The sequence below is a fragment of the Bison bison genome, unplaced genomic scaffold (assembly GCF_000754665.1).
Source record: "Bison bison bison isolate TAMUID 2011002044 unplaced genomic scaffold, Bison_UMD1.0 scf7180017864270, whole genome shotgun sequence".
NCBI lineage: Eukaryota > Metazoa > Chordata > Mammalia > Artiodactyla > Bovidae > Bison > Bison bison.
This window is the reverse complement of record NW_011494842.1, coordinates 4496956-4519105: the sequence shown is the minus strand read 5'-3', so window position 1 is coordinate 4519105 and position 22150 is coordinate 4496956. Positions and strand designations below refer to the sequence as shown.

General features: G+C 40.3%; 1 protein-coding gene across 13 annotated transcripts in view; it reads left to right on the top strand.

The window, feature by feature from the left end:
• The window catches only part of MLIP (muscular LMNA-interacting protein), a 301030-nt gene that overhangs the window by 85499 nt on the left and 193381 nt on the right, over positions 1 to 22150 (top strand). Inside the window, exon 1 of one of the 13 annotated variants that reach the window (XM_010848549.1) lies at positions 19611 to 20033. The exons of the other annotated variants lie outside the window; for them this stretch is intronic. Within the exon in view, the coding sequence (XP_010846851.1) occupies positions 19986 to 20033 (48 nt within the window). The 5' untranslated portion in view covers positions 19611 to 19985. Of the gene's footprint in view, positions 1 to 19610; positions 20034 to 22150 lie in introns of those variants that run through there. 13 annotated transcript variants of the gene reach the window in all.

Sequence of the window (22150 nt, the reverse complement as noted above, 5' to 3'; positions counted from 1 at the left end):
TTTCATGGATTGAGAAGGAAATGGCAACCCACTCCAGTGTTCTTGCCTGGAAAATCCCAGGGACGACGGGGCCTGGTGGGCTGCCGTCTATGGGGTCGCAGAGTCGGACACAACTGAAGCGACTTAGTAGTAGTAGTAGTAGTAAGGGTATGGCAACCAGTATTGGCCAATACACTCCAGTGTTCTTAGCTGGAGAATCCTCCTCCCTGACAGCCACAGTCTATAGGGTCGCGAAGAGTTGGACACGACTGAAGCAACCCTGTGCGTGTAGATGCAAGACTTTTTTTTGCCTGTGGCCACTTTTCCCTGTGAGAGTTGAGCATGTAGGTGGCACAGCTGCTTGGCTTGTGGGGACCCTGGTGGTGTCAAGTGTGCAGGGACATGGACTGCCTTCGCCACAGGAGTTATGGCCCTAGGAGAGTCTTCTTTTGAGCCTCTTGTAGCTGGCAATCAGAAGGCCTTTTTGACCTATTTTTCTCCATAACTCTGCCCATTCGGGCACTTAGAGGGCTGTCTTGACTGGGATCCTTCTCTGTTGTTCTGCGTGACAGGCGCATAGAGGGGCACCCTGGGAGGGGCCCTGCTCTGTAGTTCAGTGCGTCAGGCGTTTGCTGGGCCAGCATCTTTATTGTTTAGCTGCTGGTGCTGGCGTGTGGGGAGAGAGAGGCTATGGTGATGGCTCCACCCGCTACACATGACTCAGCAGTATCATCTTGCTTCCATGGCTGCCTGGCTTTCCTCCACAGGCATTTCCCACCACAGTCCCCTCCCTCACATCCCCTCGATCAGTCTCTCCACAGTCAACAGCAGCCCTCACCCTGGGATTGCTCCACAATCCCTAAGCTCCAGCTTCCAGCCACTGCGCCTTCCAGGGGACCCTCGTCCCTGTCCAGGGTATGTATGGCTGTGGCAAGGACTGTCTGATTCTCATTCCATTTAGGCAGACACAGGCTTTCTTGTAGTTCAGTGGGTAAAGAATCTGCCTGCAGTGCAGGAGACCCAGGTTCGATCCCTGGGTTGGCGAGATCCCCTGGAGAAGGAAATGGCAACCCACTCCAGTATCCTTGCCTAGAAAATCTCATGGACAGAGAACCCTGGTGGGCTGCAGTCCATGGGGTAGCAAAGAGTTGGGCAGGACTGAGTGACTAACACTTACTTACTGACTCAAGCAATGGCCCCTCTGTGGGGATCAGACCCCTGCTTCAGTTCCCCCACCCACTGAGGGCAGTTCCAGTCCTACTAACATTTCTGTTTTTCCCCCTAGTTCCTTCGTCCTACTGAGTTTTGCCTGGTTCTATATTTTCTTTTCCACTAGTCAGGTGCTTCTGTCCATTCTCAGATGGTGTACTGCATGTATTTCTGTGTCTGAAGGTATATTCTTGATGTATCCATGGAGAGAGATGTACTCCATGTCCACCTGCTCCTCCACCATCTTCAGGATTTCAAAAATCTGTCCTTCTTTAAAATCATCAGCTCATTTCAATTCATTCTCTAGAATTAGGTTTGATCACTTTTTCCAAGTTCAGGCTAAGTTTTACTGTTCTCTTCTAAACAAGCCATCAGCATTTTGAGATTCTTTTAGGTTAGAGGGCTAATTGCCCACAGTGAGTTCTATGCTTTTAATATTCAAGTCACGAAGTTAAAAGCTTTTCTGTACACAGCCTATACCTTGAACACTGTAGGCGGAGACTGAGAAAACCCAGGAAGCCATGAAACATTAACTATCTTCATGATTTCATCAGAACTGGATAAGTGATACAAATCAAACTTTTATATAGTTTAGGTTGAAACAATATTTTATTGACTCACATATCAAAGCCAAGATTGAAAATCAGGGATTAAGTGTGGTCAGGTGTGTGCCTCCTGTGCATTGCCAGGTAGATGGACCATGTCAACTCCCAGAGTAGTTAAGGTGGAAGATGTGATTGGCGGTGAGGAAGCATCACAGGGAAGAGGACAATATGACCGATGTCCTCTACATCCTTCCTTCACCTACAGATGTCAGTGGTGTATGCTACCCCAGGCGTTTTCATTGCCCTGATTAATACACACACACACTGGATAGGCTACTTCACGTTTATTGTCTTCCAGGCATCCTAAGAATTCTCCTTGTGTCTCCAGGTCTGAGCCCAGAGGTCACAGTTTCATTCATTTTATTTATATTTTTATACCACTTTATTTGCTTATTAGAAAGAGGAGATATATTTGTTTCTTCTTGAGACAATTTCAACATTATTCAGTGAATATTATTCTTTGCTTCTCAATTAAGTAATTTAATCTTTCTTGTTGAGATGTTTACAGATAGCAAATAGTACAGATATATTTACATAAACATTCAGGTAGAGACCTTAACAATTGTGTGATGATGAAAATAATGCTGTTAATTCCAAAATTATTTCGAAAATATCTTTAAAAAAGACTCAAGTCAGCTGTATTTTTAATTCAAACATAATGGACTAAATCACAACTGGAGATTAAACTATATCATATTTCTTGCTTAGTGGTTAAAGACCCGCCTGCCAATGCAGAAGACGTGGGTTTGATCCCTGGGTTGGGAAGATCTCCTGGAGAAGGAAGTGTCAACCCATTCCAGTATTCGTGCCTGGGAAATCCCATGGACAGAGGAACCTGGAGGGCTACAGTCCATGGGGTCTCAAAAGAACCAGACATGAGTTAGCGACTAAACGACCTCCACAACCTAGTGTTTCAACAATAAGGTTCTGTGCAAACTTGTGAAAAAATATGAAGTGGTCAAGTTCAAAGTTGACTTATTCAACACGCTTTTTTCCCCCCTCTGCTAAGCTTTTTTCATCTTGTGCCAATGTGTCCTCCATAGTTATTCATTTTGTTCTAGTTCTCTCTCTCTGCCCCCTTCCCAGGTAGACCTCATGAAATGATTGCTTTTACTTTTCAGTGCTAAGCGTTAAGGAATAGACCATTTGTGACACCCACGCACGACTCAACTGTTTTCCCTGGAGAGCTGTCCAGCTCATCTCCTGACTAAGCTTCCTGCCTCATTCACTGCTTTGTTGTTTCTCCTTCGATTTTCTCAGCTACTTAACATCATGCTGGGACTAGCTCGGTTTGATATAATGTCAGATTTTCCATTCTTTCTTTCCCTACCTGCTCTATGGTTGACATCCTGTATAATAGTAAACTGTTAAACTAGACTGCTTTACCCAGAGATTCTCTGCTGATGTTTTGGTTGTAGAGGCAGAGTGCAGGCATGCTCAGTTGCTAAGTCATGTCTGAGTCTTAGAGACCCCATGGACAGTAGCCCGCCAGGCTCCTCTGTCCATGGCATTTCCCAGGCCAGAATACTAGAGCGGGTTGTCATTTTCTTCTGCAGGGTGTCTTCCAGATCCAGGGATCCAATCTGTGTCTCCTGCATTGGCCAGGCAGATTCTTTACCACTGAGCCAGCTGGGAAGCTGAGTAGGTGCATCCAACTCATGATTTCCAAGCTCACAGCTTGAGTAATTAATGTGCCTTTAAGAGGACTATGTTCCTGCTTTTGTTTCTGGAAAAGGCAAGGTGTGCCGAGTTTATTACACATGAAATTTGCCTTCTAACCTTGAGGAACTCTTTCCAACAGCTATTATGGTATCCTGTAATCTTTTGCTGCCATGGTCAAAAAGAAAATAGACTCAGAAAACAGACATAAGAGTGGTTGCCAAGAGGGAGGGAGAGTTGTGGAGGGATGATCTGGGAATTTGGGATTAGCAGATAATATCATGTCAATGGACATGAGTTTGAGTAAGCTCTGGGAGTTGGTGATGGACAGGGAGGCCTGGTGTGCTGCAGTCCATGGGGTTGCAAAGAGTCAGACACGACTGAGCGACTGAACTGAACTGAATTGAGTAGTATATTTAGAATGAATGGACAATGAGGTCCTACTCTACAGCGCAGGAAACAATATTCAATGCCCTGGGATAAACCAGTATGGAAAAGAATATGAAAAAGACTATATGTATATGTATAACTGAGTCACTTAGCCATACAACAGAAACGAACATAACATTGTAAATCAACTACAATTTAATTTAAAAATATATGTAATAAATGAGCTCATTATGTAACATTTTTTGAGCCACCTCTTTTCAGTCTTGGAAGTTGATGGTTCCCTTCTTAGCATATGATTTTTACATGCCTGCTATAAAATACATACAATAAAGGAAACCACTTATATTGAAAATACAGGCATCAGAATATTTTTTAAAATTGTGATGTAGTAATATGTGCTTTGTTCATTAAATAGCAAGATTTGGAGATAGGTCTAATAACTCTTATAACTTCAAGTAGTAATCGGTGATATTTTGCTATATCTGTAATGTTATTTTGTAATGTGATATAAAAATATTGATTTCTTTAGGAATTAAAGTTATAGTGCTAATTCTATAATTGAAGAAAATATTAAATTTCACTTAAGGATTAATGCAAACAAAATATATATTCCACTGCTATAAATTGTAGGTGACGATGCATTACTTCTTTCCTAGGTGTTTGCATTTTAAAATAAGACCTTCAGGGAGAGAGAAATGGCTTGCAAAAAATAATAATGGAAATTCAAGTAGTGTATGGTCCTCTTTTATGGGGGTATATACTTTCCTGTAATAGTGGTATATGGTTTAACAAACAAGACAAAATCAAATATGCATGGATGCATTCTCTATCAAAGTTGTCTCTTCCGTAGGCTATAAAAACATTTGCAAACTATTTATAATATCAAAAGCTTCCTGGGGAAGCTTAGTTTTCTTCATAGACAGAGTCCTAATCTTCTGAGTCCATGATACATCATTATCCTTCAATAGCAGATTTTAAGAAAAAGTCAAAAGTCATGATGAGATAAACTGTTTAGGATTAAAAGAAAAAGGGTGTAAATTTAAGGCAGCAAAACCATTTTTCTTAAATTAGTTTTTAAGTTAACGCTGAGAGAGATTTCAAAGATCCTTTGAGGAATGGCAGAAATACTTAGGTATTAATAACTTCTTTGTAGATAACATTAATATGGATATAAGTTTAAAAAAAAAACCTGACCTCTTGAGCTATATGTTATACTTTGGGGGTAGACAGACCTTCATGTTGGACTTCAAATCCCATGATTTAGGCATCTGTCTTTTCTGCTTCAGCATGAAGCTAATTCTGGCTCCTTAGACTCTGCACATGCCAAGTGAGATGATGCACTGCTGATGGTGGTGTCCATTGGTTAGTAACCAGGTTTCAGAGTTTCCCAGCATTCTGTTGCTTGAAGCATCCTGTGATTTACATTGAGATACCTCTGTGATACCTTTTGGGGAGTTTTATGTGGAGCAAGAACAAAGTCTTGTCTGAATCTGTCATCAGAAGTACTCTAGCTCTCCTCTCCTCTGTGACTGGTTTGTGTAAGTGTATCTAGTGATTGATTTCATTGTTTCTGCTTTCAAATGCCTGGTAACAAACAGCTCTTGGATGCAAATAAACTCTTTCAAAGCATTCCTTTTTCTTTTGCCTCAGGGGCTGCTGTTGACTTTTTTCCAGCTTCTAGGGGACTTCACTTTCACTTTTCACTTTCATGCATTGGAGAAGGAAATGGCAACCCACTCCAGTGTTCTTGCCTGGAGAATCCCAGAGACGGGGGAGCCTGGTGGGCTGCCGTCTATGGGGTTGCACAGAGTTGGACACGACTGAAGCGACTTAGCAGCAGCAGCAGGGGACTAGAGGCCTTGACATCTCTGGAGATTTTTGCCATTCATCCCTCAGCCTTGCCACATGTTGTCAGAGGTCCAATGCAGTAGTCATCACTCACTGCCTTCTGGCGGGGGAACTCCGTCTCTGCTCTGTTTTCAAACGCTGTCCTTCTCTTCCAGTGGAGTTGGCACAGAAGTGGGGGTGGGAGCCTTGGGGGAGAGGGGTTGGGAGAACCTTTTCTCCTTCCTTGACCTCTCTCATGTATCAGCTTTCAATTTTCCATAGTTACTTCTGGAAGGACATTCCGTTACAATGCCTATTAAATTGCATTTTTAGTATGAGAGTTCTAATTTTAGAAGTTAAATTGGTTTTGTGGGTTGGGCTGAGCATTTTAGTTCATTTTGCTATGTTCTTATAGAAAACCAAAATAGTTTGAAAGTAAACTTTTCATTTCTATAAATTGAAGATTACTGTGGTTCACTTTTCCTTTGGTTAGCCCTAAGGGTATCAGTCAGTCAGTTCAGTCACTCAGTCATGTCTGACTCTTTGTGAACTGTGTCCATGGACTGCAGCATGCCAGGCTTCCCTGTCTATCACCAAATCCCAGAGCTTGCTCAAACTCATGTCCATCGAGTCAGTGATGCCATCCAACCATCTCATCCTCTGTCGTCCCCTTCTCCTCCTGCCTTCAATCTTGTCCTGCATCAGGATCTTTTCCAATGAGTCAGTTCTTCGCATCAGGTGGCCAGAGTATTGGAGTTTCAGCTTCAGTATTTGTCCTTCCAACAAATATTCAGGACTGATTTCCTTTAGGATTGACTGGTTTGATCTCCTTGCAGTCCGAGTGTATGTTTAGTCAATTCTTGTACATGAGAACACTGAGTTCATGGGCCTTAGAATAGTGGTTCTCAAATTTTTGAATTTCCTAAAACATAGATTGCTTAGTCCCATCTCCAGAGTTTCTGATTTAGCACATCTGGGGTAGGGCCTGAGAATTTGCGTTTCTAACAGATTCCCTAGTGGCATAATCACAGCTAAATAGAGGTGCTTAAAACTTACATTTCATTGCCCATTTTCAGGTTTGCTGTCACATATTAACTCCATAATTTATAATAAAATTTTTTATAAGTTGGTCATAAATAGTCTAGCATTCATGTGTGTTTAACCAGACTAAGCTTACTCTGTCTTCAGTTTCTCCTTCAGTCATTTCTTTTGCTTTTGAGCCGTACTTTCTTAAGTCATGTTTTCCAAGAGTTTTAAAGTAGAAATTCCACCAAGTTCATTATCTTATGGTTATTTTTTTCAAGGCACGATAGACAAACAGCTGCCAGAATGTACCTGCTCTATAGATGGGATAAGGTAATTGATTTTATAGTGAACCGAATGCTTCACTCTGGAAACTGCTGGCACTTTGCAGACCTGTGAATTGAATGGGGATGGGAGACTTCTGCCACTAATCATGGCAGGACTCCAGACCAGCTCTGGGAGGTGAATGGCCGAGGACTGATTTTCTTTCCGGAGGAAAATAGAAATCTTTTTTTTTTTTTGCCACTTGGTGTTCAGGATCTTAGTTCCCTGACCAAGGATAGAACCTGTGCCCTCTGCAGTGTAAGTGTGGAGTTTTAACCACTGGACTGCCAGGGAATTCCCTGAAAAGGGAAATTAAAGCCACATTAAAAAAAAAAAATTGAAGTCTAGTTGATTGACAATGCTGTGCTAATTTCTGCTGTACAGAATAGTGATTTAGTCATACATATAAAAACATTCTTTTTAATATTCTTTCCCATCATGATTTATCAGAGGATATTCACTATAGTTCCCTGTGCTGTACAGTAGGGCCTAAAGTCACATTGCTTTCCTGTTAGCTTTCATGATCTCACTTTCAAAAACAAACAGCTGTTGATCACAGTGGAGGTACCTTAGTTAAGCTGTCGTCCTGAAAGATGAATACTTTTTATATACTGGGTTGAGGTTGGTCCCTAACTGAAAGAAGCCTTGGGCTTCCCTGGTGGCTCAGATGGTAAAGCGCCTGTCTGCAAGGCAGGAGACTTAGGTTCGATCCCTGGATCGGGAAGATCCCCTGGAGAAAGAAATGGGTTTACCCTAATTTATGCAAATGAATGGGTGTGTCTCTTTGTTCCCGTCTTAGAACTAGAAACTTCCATCTACTGGGGAACCAGAGCAGCACAACAAAGCCTCAGTGTGTCACTTGTTAGCTACGCTGCTGGAGGCGAGTGTTCAGTTTCCTTGTCTGAAATCATAGGGGGCCTTCAGGCTGTGAGGATGGAGAAACACTACATGGAAAACGCCTGGTACATGGAAAGCAGCTGATACATGGAAATTATTATTATAGACAGAAATGCATTAATTTGCTCATAAATTTCAAGATTTCTGACTTCTTTATTTGCAAAAGCACAGCTGCTGTTTTCATTTGAGAAAAAAGATTTTCCTAAGTCCCTGAATAATAATCAGAGAGATGCTTGTGTATCTCTTACTGAATGTTTATTCAAGGCGATTTATGCTTATTTGTCCTTGTTTTTGTCTACTGTGTGGAGATAGATTTGTGATTGGTTTGTTGAATTTTAAGAGCAACATCAGATCTTTTACCAGTTGGATCACATATTTATTTATTTATATTGAACTATAGTTGATTTACAATGTTGTGCTAATTTCTGCTATACAGCAAAGTGATTCAGTTATACATAAATATGTATATCAGTACATTCTTTTTTATATTCTTCTTCATTATGGTTTATCACGCTTCCCTGGTGGCTCAGACGGTAAAGAATTTGCCTGGCATTTGGGAGACCTGGGTTCAATCCCTGGGTTGGGAAGATCCCCTGGGGGAGGGCATGGCAACCTACTCCAGTATTCTTGCCTGGAGAATCCCCATGGACAGAGGAGCCTGGTGGGCTACAGTCCACGGGGTCACGAAGAGTCGGACAGGACTGAGTGGCTGTGTGCATATGCACGTGGTTTATCACACAGTGTTAATAGAGTTCCCTGTGCTGTACAGTAGGGCCTTGTTTATGATCAAATTCTTTCAAGTAGCTTTTAAGTATGTCATTATTATAAATAGGATTTCTATCATGTCTGCTAAATGTTGAAAATCTCTGCCGTATACCATTTATCTGATACATATTAGTGATTTTTGTTAGTAACTATTGAAAGACTCCATGATGCTTCCAGACTTGACATATTTTAAAAAGTAAAAGGGGAATTTTTTTTTTTTTTTGGACCACTACTGATATGGGTCAACTATAAAGAAAGCTGAGTGCTGAAGAATTGATGCTTTTGAACTATGGTGTTGGAGAAGACTCTTGAGAGTCCCTTGAACTGCAAGGAGATCAAACCAGGATCTAAAGGAAATCAGTCCTGAATATTCATTGGAAGGACTGATACTGAAGCTGAAACTCCAATACTTCGGCCACCTGTTGCGAAGAACTGACTCATTGGAAAAGACCCTGATGCTGGGAGGGATTGGGGGCAGGAGGAGAAGGGGACGACAGAGGATGAGATGGTTGGATGGCATCACTGAATTGATGGCCATGAGTTTGGGTGGGCTCTAGGAGTTGGTGATGGACAGGGAAGCCTGGCGTGCTGCAGTCCATGGGGTCGTAAAGGGTCAGACGTGACTGAGCGACTGAACTAACTGATATGGGTCCATAGTCAGGAGGCAAGGTATCACTTCAGAGACATCTCACAAAGAGCTCCTTCCTTTTTCATTCCTGAGGGCTTCCTGGTCTCCCAGGCCAGTAAGGGAGTTTTCCCAATAACTCCGAGCCTAGAGTCTGCCAGTTAATCGCTCCAAGCATCAGTCCTCAAAGCCAATCCATGACTTGAATTTGTCCTTCATTTCACTACAGTTGAAAGAGTGGATTTGAATATTTCATCATCACAGTACCATTTTAATGGGTTTCATTTTAATGGGTGACAAGTGTTTCATAGAATGAGAATATCATTTGTGTCCCAGTTAAGAATGTTTCAATAATAAAGTGAATGACTTCACAGGTATTTAGTCTACTAAAGCCTCCAGTTCTGGTGAGCATCAGATGATACATTTCTGACTCCTCCGTGGGGAAGCACTTACCTCTCTGCAGTCACCTGTCCTCTCCTGCTCTCATGAGCTTGGGATGAATGGATACATTGGGTGGATTAGGGTGGAATAAACTAAGGCTCTTCAGAATAATTTCCATTGGTCTTCCCAAAGCCACCAGTCGCACCCCCAGTAACCATAAATCTAACTGAAAATCATGGGCTGACTGTGCAGTCAGAGGCAAGTGTGGACACTTTTCCTCTACCCAGTCCTCACCCAGTTGATGTCTCTGGGCTTTGTCTGAACAAATTTGGAAAGGCCACTGGACCATCTTTCTGGAGGAGAGCATCTCTAGGGCACTGCCAGTGGAATGCCATGAAAAGAAATGCAGTGTGAGGCATTTATTTTCTGCAGTGAGGCGTGTCTGTGGCCAGTGTTTGCTGGAAACAGAGAGAAGCCCAATAGATGGTCCCTGTGGCTTTTCCCAAGCTTCAGAGAATAAATTTTGCATAGTGTGCTGGAGGCACCACCAAGATTAAAGCCTGAATACAACAGTTTCATCTAAAACAGCCCTGTGTGAAAAGTATGTATCTCCTGTATTCCCCAAACGAAAGTGTATTAACTGATGATGGAGACTGGTTGGTAGTGTTTCTAAGATTGATTTTGGCTAGTATTTTCTGATGGGCAGTGAGGGTGTGATGTGCCAGAGGCAACTTTAAAGAATTTTTTTAGTTTCAAAAAGATAAAAGGAGAAAGACATCAAACTGAGTCGAACTTGATTCTTATAGCAACTAGATAACTAACTATCTAGTTTCACTGCCAGGACTGCAAGATGGAGGTGAATGACCCACTAAAAATGGTTTTTGCATTAGGCTGAGTGGGGAGGCTGCCCCTTTGCAGGTGGTGTGTGTGTTTATATGTGTGTGTACAGAGCTTTATTGAGATAAAGTTCACACACCATACAGTTCACTCATATCAAGTGTATAATTCAGTGGTTTTTAGCGCACTACATACCTGTGTGATCTCACCACGATTGATTTCTTTTTATTTTTCCATATGTTTCTTTATATTATTTATTTTCGAGTCATAATTAACATACAGGATTTTATCAGTTTCAGGTGTACAACATACTGATTTGCTGTTTTTATGCATTTCACAAAGATGGTCAGGACGATAAGACTGCTATTATGTGTCACCACACAGTATTGTTGACTATATTCCCAATTGTACGTTCTCTTCTCTTGAGTTTCTTTGTAGCTGGGACTTCGTGCCTCTTACTGGTCTTCACCTATTTCACCCGTGCCCCCATAACCCCTGCTTTCTGGCAACGACCAATTTGTTCTTTGTATCTATGAGTGTTTCTGTTTTGTTTGTTTCGATTCCACATATAAGTGACATCATGCAGTATTTGTTTTTCTCTGTCTGACTTATTTTAGTTAGCGTAACACTCTCCAGGTCCATCCATGTTATCTCAAATAGCAAGATTTTATTCTTCTTTTATGGCTGAGAAATATTCCATCATCTGTGTGTTTCTGTGTGTATACCACGTCTTCTTAATCTGTTCATTTGTTGATAGACACTTCGATTGCTTCCATATCTTGGCTATTGTTAGTAGTGCTGCAATGAATTTTTCGAATTAGTGTTTTGAAACTCTAATAGTATTTTTCAGATCAGTGTTTCAGTTTCCTTTGGATAAATCCCCATGAGTGTAACTGCTGGATCATATCGTGGTGGTTCTATTTTCAGTTTTTTTAGGACCCTTCATACTGTTTTCCTTAGTGATGGAACCAACTTATATTTTCTTCAGCAGTGTACAGGGGATCCCTTTTCCCCACATCCTCACCAGTCCTTGTTATTTGTTGTATTTTTGACAGTAGCCCATCTGACATGTGATAAGGCATTTTCTCAGGGTGGTTTTGATTTGCATTTTCCTGATAATTAGTGATGATGAATACCTTTTCTTATTGGCCATCTGTATATTTTCTTTGCAGAAATGTTTACTCAGCTCCTTTGCCCATTTTAAACAATTTGGTTTTCTGATATTAGTTATATAAGTTCTTTATAAATTTTTGTATCGACTCCGTGTTGGATATATCATTTGAAAATATCTTCTCCCATTCAGTTGCCTTTTCTGTTGATGGCTTCCTTCACTGTGCATTTAGCTTGATGTAGTCCCGTTTGTTTATTTTATTTTTGTTGTCCTTGCCTGAGGAGACTTTTCCAAGTTGACAGTGTTTTGAACTTTGTCTCTTCACTATGCAAGGCCTGACTTATCAAAGCTGCCAAGTCAGCTCTAGGTGAGTGATCGGTCCCCTTGCCTGGTAGCAAGTGTTTATTTAGACCAGAGGTTGGCAAGTCTTTTGTGTAAAGACCAGAGAGTCAATATTTTAGGCTTTGAAGGCTGTAACTACTCAACCCTGTGGCTGTAGCAAAAAAAAATGTATAAATAAACATTGAGTGTGGTTGTATTCCATTAAAAGTTCATTTTCCAGCCTAGGTGGCAAGTCACATTGGTCTTGCAGACCTTAGTTGCAGACCCCTGATTTAGACCATTTCTGGTGAACCTATAAAAAGTAGACTGTATTAATATGTTCAATATTCAAAATAGTTACTCAACATGGTCTTGCTTTAAAAGCATACCAAACTCTTTTCCTTAAAAAATTAAAATTGGCAGGATGTTTAAAAAACCACACCCTCTAAAGCAATCAGGCTTCCCTGGTGGCTCAGATGGTAAAGAATCTGCCTGCAATGTGGGAGACCTGGTTTCCCTCCCTGGGTTGGGAAGATCCCCTGGAGGAGGGCCTGGCAGCCCACTCCAGTGTTCTTGCCTGGAGAATTCCATGGACAGAGGAGCCTGGCGGGCTACAGTCCATGGGGTTGCAAAGAGTTGGATATGACTGAGTGAATAACACTATAGCAGTCAAAGACTGTCTTATTAATGTGAGGAAAATGTAAATGCGTTCTGTTTATGTACTAATAAAAAAAATGGGGCCCATAGCAGCATCAGCTTAGAGCACCAGCTGACCTCAGCAGAGCATTTATAAAGTCTGCAAGCAAGCAAGTAAATGCTTTAAGAAACAGATGAATAAAGCTCAGTCAAGAGCATTTATCTTCCAAATACATGACTCAGGAAATATGTTTTCTTGCCAGACATGTAGTTAGATTATTTCAACTGTTACTGAGGATTATGAACCATTTTTTTCATTAATGAGAAAATAGCTTTACATTCAGGTCAAAATTAACAGTTTTCTGCAATCCTGGTCCAGGTTGTTCTCATTTTCACTCAGCAATCTGACAGAAAAATGGAATAATGACTCTGAATAGGTTGTGTGACCACCTGACCTGCTGTCATTTTGGCAGAAATATTTCAACTGGTTCCATTTACTGCTCCTGACAAGCAGGGGACTCTGTTGTATCAAAGCCTTTGAGACACCTACTGCTTCAGGCTTTCACAGATTAGATTAACAATGCTTGAAAACAGACTTGTAATCAATTCCCCCTATTTTCTCCCTAAAAATTGTGCTTATAAAATACCACACAGATAATTAGTAGACAAAAGGAGATGTCTAGCTCTTGTTTGGGCCTTGGCACAAAAGATGGAACTGGTGTTGCCACGTTAGCAAATAGATGTGAATTTCAGATAAATGATAGGTACATTTTTAGTTTCAGTATGTTGAACACACTATTTGGAACACACTAATACTAAAAAATTCTTCATTCTAAATATTTTTTGGTACATAATTATATTAAAAGCTTATTTGGTGTTTATCTAAAATTCAAATTTTTAAAAAAATTTTATTTTATTTTTAAACTTTACATAATTGTATTAGTTTTGCCGAATATCAAAATGAATCCACCACAGGTATACATGTGTTCCCCATCCTGAACCCTCCTCCCTCCTCCCTCCCCATACCATCCCTCTGGGTCGTCCCAGTGCTCTAGCCCCAAGCATCCAGTATCGTGCATCGAACCTGGACTGGCATCTCGTTTCATACATGATATTTTACATGTTTCAATGCCATTCTCCCAAATCTTCCCACCCTCTCCCTCTCCCACTGAGTCCATAAGACTGTTCTATACATCAGTGTCTCTTTTGCTGTCTCGTACGCAGGGTTATTGTTACCATCTTTCTAAATTCCATATATATGCGTTAGTATACTATATTGGTGTTTTTCCTTCTGGCTTACTTCACTCTGTATAATAGGTCAAATTTAACTGTATACTGAATCGTGTTTTAGTAAGTGCAGAACTATGATTTCTGCCATCTACTGTGTTTTATATTGGGTACTACTAAAGTTAAAATGTAAATGCTTCTACTAGGAAATTTGTGAAAAAAAATTTAACTGAAATAAAGTTATCAATGTTGTGTTACTTTCTGGTATACAGAAAAGTGATCTAGTTATAGATATTATTTTCAAATTCTTTTCCAATATGATTTATTACAGGATATTGAATAAACTTCCCTGTGCTGTTCAGTAGTATTGTGGTGTTTATCCATCTTAAATATATAGTTGGCGTTTGCTAATCTCAAATTCCCAGTCCATCCCTCCCACAAGTCTGTGCTCTATGTCCATGAGTCTGTTCCTGTTTCATATTTAGGTTCATTTGTATCATAATTTAGATTCCACATGTAAGTAATATTTTATGGTATTTGTCTTTCTCTTTCTGACTTACTTCACTTAGTATGATAATCTCTAGTTGCATCACGTTGCGGCAAATGGCATTATTCTGTTCTTTTTCACGGCAGAGTAGTATTCCATTGTATGTATGTTCTGTTTCTTCTTTGTCCATTCATCTGTTGATGGGCATTTAGGTTGGTTTCATGTCTTGGCTATAGTGCGTAGCACTGCTATGAATATAGGGTTCTGTGTATCTTTTTGAATTATAATTTTGTCTGGATATATGCCCAGGAGTAGGATTGTGGATCATATGGTAATTCTATTTTTAGTTTTTTCAAGGAACCTCCATAATGTTTTCCACAGCAGCTGCACCAATTTACATTCCCACCAACAGTGCAGAAGGGTTTCTATTTCTCCACACCCTCTCCAGCATTTGTTATTTGTACTATCAATCTAGTCTTTCGTGTGTGTGTGTGTGTGTGTGTGTGTATAACATGCATATGACAGCAGCTATGATGTCTTGAATATTTGAAAGCACTTCAGCTCTGAACTGTCATCTTCACCATTAATTTCCAGATAAGCTGCCTTGGTTCTCCTTGCCCCATATTATGGGAAATGAGTATTTGATCATGTAATCTCCGTCCCTATAGCCTCCTGCTGCCCTCCCTGCCCTGACGGATCCTCCACCATCCCTCTGGTTGTCACCCCTCCTCCTTCTGTGTTGGTTCTTAGATGTTGCCCCTCTTACTGCATTCCTTCAAATGCCACCAGCACAACACTGTTGTACGCAGTCGACTTCTACCGAAGGTTAGAAAGCTGGTGGGGATGAATCTACTCCCCAGCACAGGATGGGAAGTCTTGACATTGGGTATAGAGTATCCTGTTCTTAGAAGTTTCCTTCCATCACACAGACCACAGGAGCCTGGCAGGCTGTAGTCCATGAGGCTGCAGAAAGTGTGACACAATTGAGAAAGTCAGCACATATTTATCTATCATCTCTACAGCTATATATATATAAATCTTTATCTGAGAAAAAAAAGTTACCAACTACTAAGAGAACCAGCAGAAACTTTTTTTTTAATTTAAAAAGGTTTTTAAATTGAATGATTCTTTAAATTCTGTAGTGCTTTGTAGTTATCAAAAGCTTCACAAACATGGTTTAGTATAATCTAATAACCCCCTTTCCCCTCTACTCCTATATCGCCCCTTCCCTTTTCCCACTCTCCACTGGTAACCACTGGTTTGTTCTCTGTATCTGTGAATCTGATTCTGCTTCCTTCAGACATGGTTTAGTATAATCTAATAACCCCCTTTCCTCCCTAACCCTCTATTACCCCTTCCCTTTCCTGCTCTCCACTGGTAACCACTGGTTTTTTCCCTATATCTGTGAATCTGATTCTGCTTCCTTTTTATTTCACTGGTTTGTTGTATTTGTTAGATTCTGCAGGTTACTCATATCTTACAGTATTTGCTTTGCTCTGTCTGGCTTATTTCACTTAGCATAAGGTTCTGCGAGTCTATCCACATTGCTGCGAACATCAGAATCTCATTCTTTTTTTTATGGCTGAGTAGTATGTATGCTGCATCTTTATCCATCCATCTGTTGATGATGTTTAGGTTGCTTCCATTGTAAATGATTGTACAATTATTGTAATTGTAAATTACAATTGTAAATAGCTACTGTAAATAATGCTGCTTATGAACATTGAGGTGCATGAATCTTTTCAAATTAGTTTCTGGGTTTTTTTTTTGGGGGGGGGGGATATATACCCAGGGATAAAATTGCTGGGTCACATGATAGTTTTATTCTTAGTTTTTGAGAAACTGCCATACTGTTCTCCACAGTGGCTGCACCTATTTACTTTTCCACGAACAGTGTATGAGGTTCCCCTTTTCTCCACACTTTTGCTAACTTTGTTATTTGTGTTCTTTTTGAGGATAACCATTCTTGTAAGTGTGTGGTGATGTCTCATTGTGCTTTTAATCTGCATTTCCCTAATGACTAGTGATGCTGAGTACTTTTTCATGTGCCTGTTGACCATCTGCATTTCCGCTTTGGAGAAATTGCTGTTCAGTTCTTTTGCCCATTTTTCAATTTGATGTTGAGTTGTATGAGTTATGTGAGTTATGTGTATACGTTGTATATTAAGACCTTATTGATCACATCATTTGCAAGTATCTTCTCCCATTCAGTATGTTTTCTTTTCATTTTATTGATGGTGTTCTTTGCTGTGCAAAAGCTTTTAAGTTTAATTAGGTCCCATTTGTTTATTTTTGCTTTTATTTCCTTTGTTTTAGGAGATTGATCCAAAAAGTATTACTGTGATTTATGTCAGTATGCTCTGCCTATATTTCCCTCCAGGAGTTTTATAGTATCTTACATTTAGATCTTTAATCCATTTTGAATTTATTTTTGCATGTGGTTTGAATGAATGGTCTAATTTCATTCGTTTACATGTAGCTCTCTAGTTTCCCCAGCACCACTTTTTGAAGAATCTGTCTTTTCTCCATTGTATATTCTTGCTTCTTTTGGCAAAGATTAATTGTCCATAAATAGGTAGCTTTTATTTCTGACCTCTCTATCCTATAGATAGATACATAAATATTTGTCTGAAAAAAATTTATGTAGATAGATAGATATACCATCTATCCAAAGAACCAAAAGAAACTCTGAAAGTACTGTGCACTTTCTCTTTTACCTGAGGCACACCATTTATTCCTGCTTGAGATTTCATCACTAGGCTTGGTGAAAGAACATTTATTTCATCTCCTTTTATGCCCTCTTTCCCCCAGTCTTCCTCACCCTGATCTCAGAGACCTTGTTTTAAATGAACTCTATTCCAACCCTAAGATTCATGACTTTGGGATTCTGCCTGAAGTGCCCTTTAAAACTTCTGCAAAGTGCTGTTTTATTTTATTTTATTGTTCAGACCTATCTCCCCACCTCCCCTGGTCTCCTCTGGCACTAATGGATCCCTCTCCGTGCTCTTGTTTATTTGCGAGTCCCTCTCGGATCTTCCCGCAAGCAATAGATCATGTGTAATTTTCCCTCCATTTGCTCATGACAGTGGCGGGAACACAGTTGGCGCTTAATAAGTATTTGTTTACTGCACTGCCGATCTGCTGCATGGAGGTATCAATAGACAGATGCAGTTTCTCTATTCCTTTCAGCCTAACCCTAACAGTGGGATCCAGCACTGTTCAGTATCACAAAAAGATTTTGCCCTGAAAGTGAGTTGCTTTCAAGCAATCTGATTTTCGAGAGGAGCAAGAGAGGAGCAAGATCCTGGGGAGGTGCTGCCTTCATAGTCATAAGACATTTGTGGGTTTCCACTGGAGGAGATGAAAAAGGGCACCTTTAGTGCTTGTGCAGATTACACAGAGTATTTGATCACACTGACTGTTCAGTCTCAGTTGCAATCAATGAACAGAAAGCAGCGGACCCTCTGAATCGGTGTTGGGATCAAAATATTTTTCTCAAAAATTTTTAGTACATTTTGACTTCTCCACGGCAGATTTTTTTTTTTTTTTTTGATGCCAGGTAATGCCTGGAGAATCCCATGGACAGAGGAGCCTGGCAGGCTGCAGTCCATGGGTCACAAGAGTCGGACACGACTTAGTGACTGAACCACCACCACCACCAATGACTCATTATCATTTTATTCACTCTAGTCTCACTGTCGTTTATCTTGAGGCAGAGCCAATTGCTTGTTTGCCTCTGCTTTTGTTTAATTTTTGGAGCTTATTGTTAGTATCTTACAGTAGTTCCGATCCATAACAAAGAGCAATAATGATCTTTAAACATTAATGGAAACTTCTTATCTCCCTCTTTCTATCATATTTTTCTCAGGATAGTTTACTGTCCTGGGTTTAGTGTTTATGATTTTCATGAGCACTTTATACTAATACACTTGTAATCTATATGTAGCTAGTTTGTGTTTTATTTGAATACCACACAAATCATGTCATGGAAGTTATTTTTTTATAATTTGCTTGTTTTCAAAATAGTCTATTTTCAGGATATTGTTATGTTGATATAATTCTAGGGAATTAATTTTATTGCTTTGTACTATTTCATTGGATACATTCATCACACTTAATTATCTATTCTTAAGTTTATGGGCTTTTGGACTCTCGTTTTCCTCTAATGGAGAGCATCAATACAGTATTCAGGTACGTGATTTCTTGGGCCGTGTGCAGCAGTTTCTTTAGGCTGTGTACCTATCGCTGGTCATGGCATGCACCCACGGTCTCCTGTTCTGAGACGCTGCCAAACTGCTTTCTAAGGTGGCCTTACTCTGCCTTTAGCTGTGTGTGACATTACCTGTTCCTCTGCATCCTGGCAGCATCTAGTGTTGCCAGTTTGGTTGGGGAGGAAATGACATTTCATTATGCGCTTCATTTGCACTTTCCTGATTAGGAGGCAGATTGCATATCTTTTCCTGTTTTGTTTTTGTCATTTCTGTTGCTCATTCTGTGAATTTTCTCCTTACATAACTTGCTAATTATTCCAGTTCTTAAAGGCTGCTCTATATGGAGCCCTTAAAATATATATATTTAACTTATAAATCCTTTTTAAAAAATTTGTGTACTGCCAGTGTCTTCTCCCCAACTCTGAATATGCAGAGCATTTCTCCCATTGGTGGGGTAATGTAGTGGTGACCTCATTGTGCAATATTTTCTGTTTGCCTCTTTCTCTCATAAGGCTCAGCTGGTAAAGAATATACCTGCATTATGGGAGACCTGGATTCGATGCCCAGGTTGGGAAGATCCCCTGGAGAAGGGAATGGGTAACCACTCCAGTATTCTGGCCTGGAGAATTCCATGGACTATATAGTTCATGTGGTCACAAAGAGACGTGACTGAGTGACTTTCCCTTTCTCATAAGGCTGTGAATTCAAGTGAGAGCAAAAGGAGACCTTTTCATTTTTATTTCCTTCGTCCCTGGCACATAGATGATACCTAGAAAAATTGCTTGAGTTGACTCGAGAGTGTCAATTTAATATGGATGTTATTGTAAATTTGAGGCTGTACTTAAGGCTTTCAATTTGAGGAGTTTCTGTCAGCCTTAGTTATTTGATATATACACATAATGTATATTCGTATATACATACATACCAGGGATGCCCTGCAGGCTCAGTGGTAAAGAATTTGCCTGCAATACAGGAGGTGTGGATTTGATCCCTGGGTCAGGAAGATCCCCTGGAGAAGGAAATTTCAACCCACTCCAATATTCTTGTCTGGGAAATCCCATGGAGAGAGGAGCCTGGCGGGCTATAGTCCCTGGGGTCATAAAAGAGAAGGACGTGGCTTAGTGACTAAACAACACGTTTGCAACCAAAACAGATTAGGCCCTTTTCATAACCTTTAAAATAGAGCTTCCCTACATTTCCAGGCAAAGAATTTTTCTTAGAACGACACTAAGGTTGAAATAGGTTAATATATTCAGATGCGATTTGAATAACAGATGCATCTCTATTTCTGGTCCAGAGTTGTTGGGGAGGCAGGAGAAAGGGGGGGCGTGATTGTACAGTGCTTTGTCATCTTCACAGCTCATCAGTATCAGCAGCTGACACCGGCGAGTGTTTGCCAATTAGGGTCTGTCGGCTAACCCTGACCTTGTTGTTACAACCATTGCTCTCTCGACCTCTGCCAGCTTGACACATGGCACCAGGCTCCGTGGGCAGCTGGTACTTTGGACTGGAATGTTCTGTGAGTTCTCTGGCATTACTAGTGAAATTCCTTATTGTTACTGTGTCATGATTTTGACATTGACAATGCTGTCTCCTGTCTTTGTGTTTCTTCTTTCATATCATGGTCGTATGTTGTAGTTGATGTGACTGTTTATAATGTAGCAGGTGACAGATGTTCAAGTTACTGTGGACTGATGCATGCTCGACTTAGAATTACTCCAGGAAAAGTTGATTTTACTGTAACTTTATGTAACAAGAAATCATTTGAGTAAATTGTGGATTGGAGGGAGCATCATGAATTTAATAAGGAATTAATTTTTGTTTAAGATGTAACTAAACTCTGAAGTGTTTTGAAACATACTGAAATACATTTGAAATGTATTGAAATGTATTTCAAAATGCAATTCTAACTCCTTAACATATTCTTAGCTGTGCATTAGGAGAGCAAAAATCAAAAGCCACAGTTCTCACTTCCCTACCTTGGCTGTTCTTTGAGCTTCACTGCTATTTCTCTTTCTCTTTCTCTCCCTCTTTCCCTATCCCACCCTTCTCTCTCTCCTAACCTGGCATTCAAGCATTCCTAGACTCTTCAGTTGACACTTTGCACTCCACTTATGAAGTTTCATTCTGTGTTTTTCTCTCCAATAGTGCCCTTTGAAACTGAGACTTATCCACAGTAGTAGCTGGAGATAACAGCATAGTTTATGGTGCTGTATATAATTACACTGGGCATTGGGTATATCAGGCCTGGGAGGATGGCATACTGAAAGGGTACTGAATGTTCCGGCAGCTTCTATTTGTGAGGCGTTGCTCATGCAGTCAGGGTCGCATTACCTAGGTGCCAGTGAAATGGGACAGAGAGCAAAGGATTTATCTAATCCACCATGAATGCATTCCAGAGTGATTTGATTGTTTTTCTATGCCTTCTAGCAGGTGGATATGTGTACAGGTGAAATAGCTAGGGACCTTTTTTATTTTGGCTAATAAGGATAGAGGTGGTCTTTGTCTTGCAATTTCAGGCATTTTTATTCTTCTAGAATTTGTCAAATTGGGAAGATTAGTGTGTTTTCATTGCCTTTTAAGCTTGTTCCCCCAGGGTAGCACAGCTGTAAGTGTTCCCAATATATCCTTATTATTGTAAAGGCCTTTTTATCTCAGAGGCAAGGGAGCGGTTGAATACTAAGTTTTTATTCCAGAAATTCAGCTCTTGTGAACTTCTATAAAATTCTGTCTTGACTTCATTTATTTTCTGTCTGGAAGTTACATATGTCACGACTTGAAGGTTCTTTGAGATGATGTCAAGTTACTATAGAAATGTGTTCAGATTCTGCAACAAGTGCATACTTCTTGGAAGATCTAATAACATGGATAGGTCTGATTTCAAATCCATTGCGCTTAGCCTGTAGATGGCTTTTCTCCAGGAACTGCACCTGTGGGAGACTTTTCACCTTCAGTAAATCCCAGTCTCCAGATGGGAGCTCCTTCAGTGGGTAACCAACTGAAGGACGAGACGGGGCTCACTGAGAGTGCATCTCCAGCCTACTCCTTTCTCTTGAGTCAGTCTGTTCATTTCCAACTGGTCATGTCGCAAGTTACATCTCTGAGAGGCATCTCTCTGAGAAGCATTGTAGGATATTGGTTAAGATCACACTGCCATGGCATCAGAAAGATCTGGATTTGAGTTCCAGGTTTACCATTTACTTGGTGTATGGCCTTGTGAGATGTTATTTAACCATTTTTGAAAATTATTAAGACTTTATTTTTTAGAGCAATTTAAGGCTCACAGTAAAATTGAGGGGCAGGTACAGAGATTACCACATACCCTCTGCCTTCACACATCCATAACCTTTCCTATTTTTAACATCTCCCACCAGAGTGATATGTTCATTGTAATACATGAACCTATATAGACACATAATCACCCAAAGTTGATAGTTTCGTGGTCATACACTCATACACAGTGTTCCCTTATTATTCTTTTAATGTCCATAGCATCTGTAGTGATGTCACTTTAAAGCGTCTCCCAGATCAAGAAATGGAACCTTCATCTCAGAAGCCCTCCATCCTCCCTTCCTTTGAAGAAATCATTGTGTACAGAGCTGCCCACCAGTGTTCATCCTGCCTACCAGTGTTCAT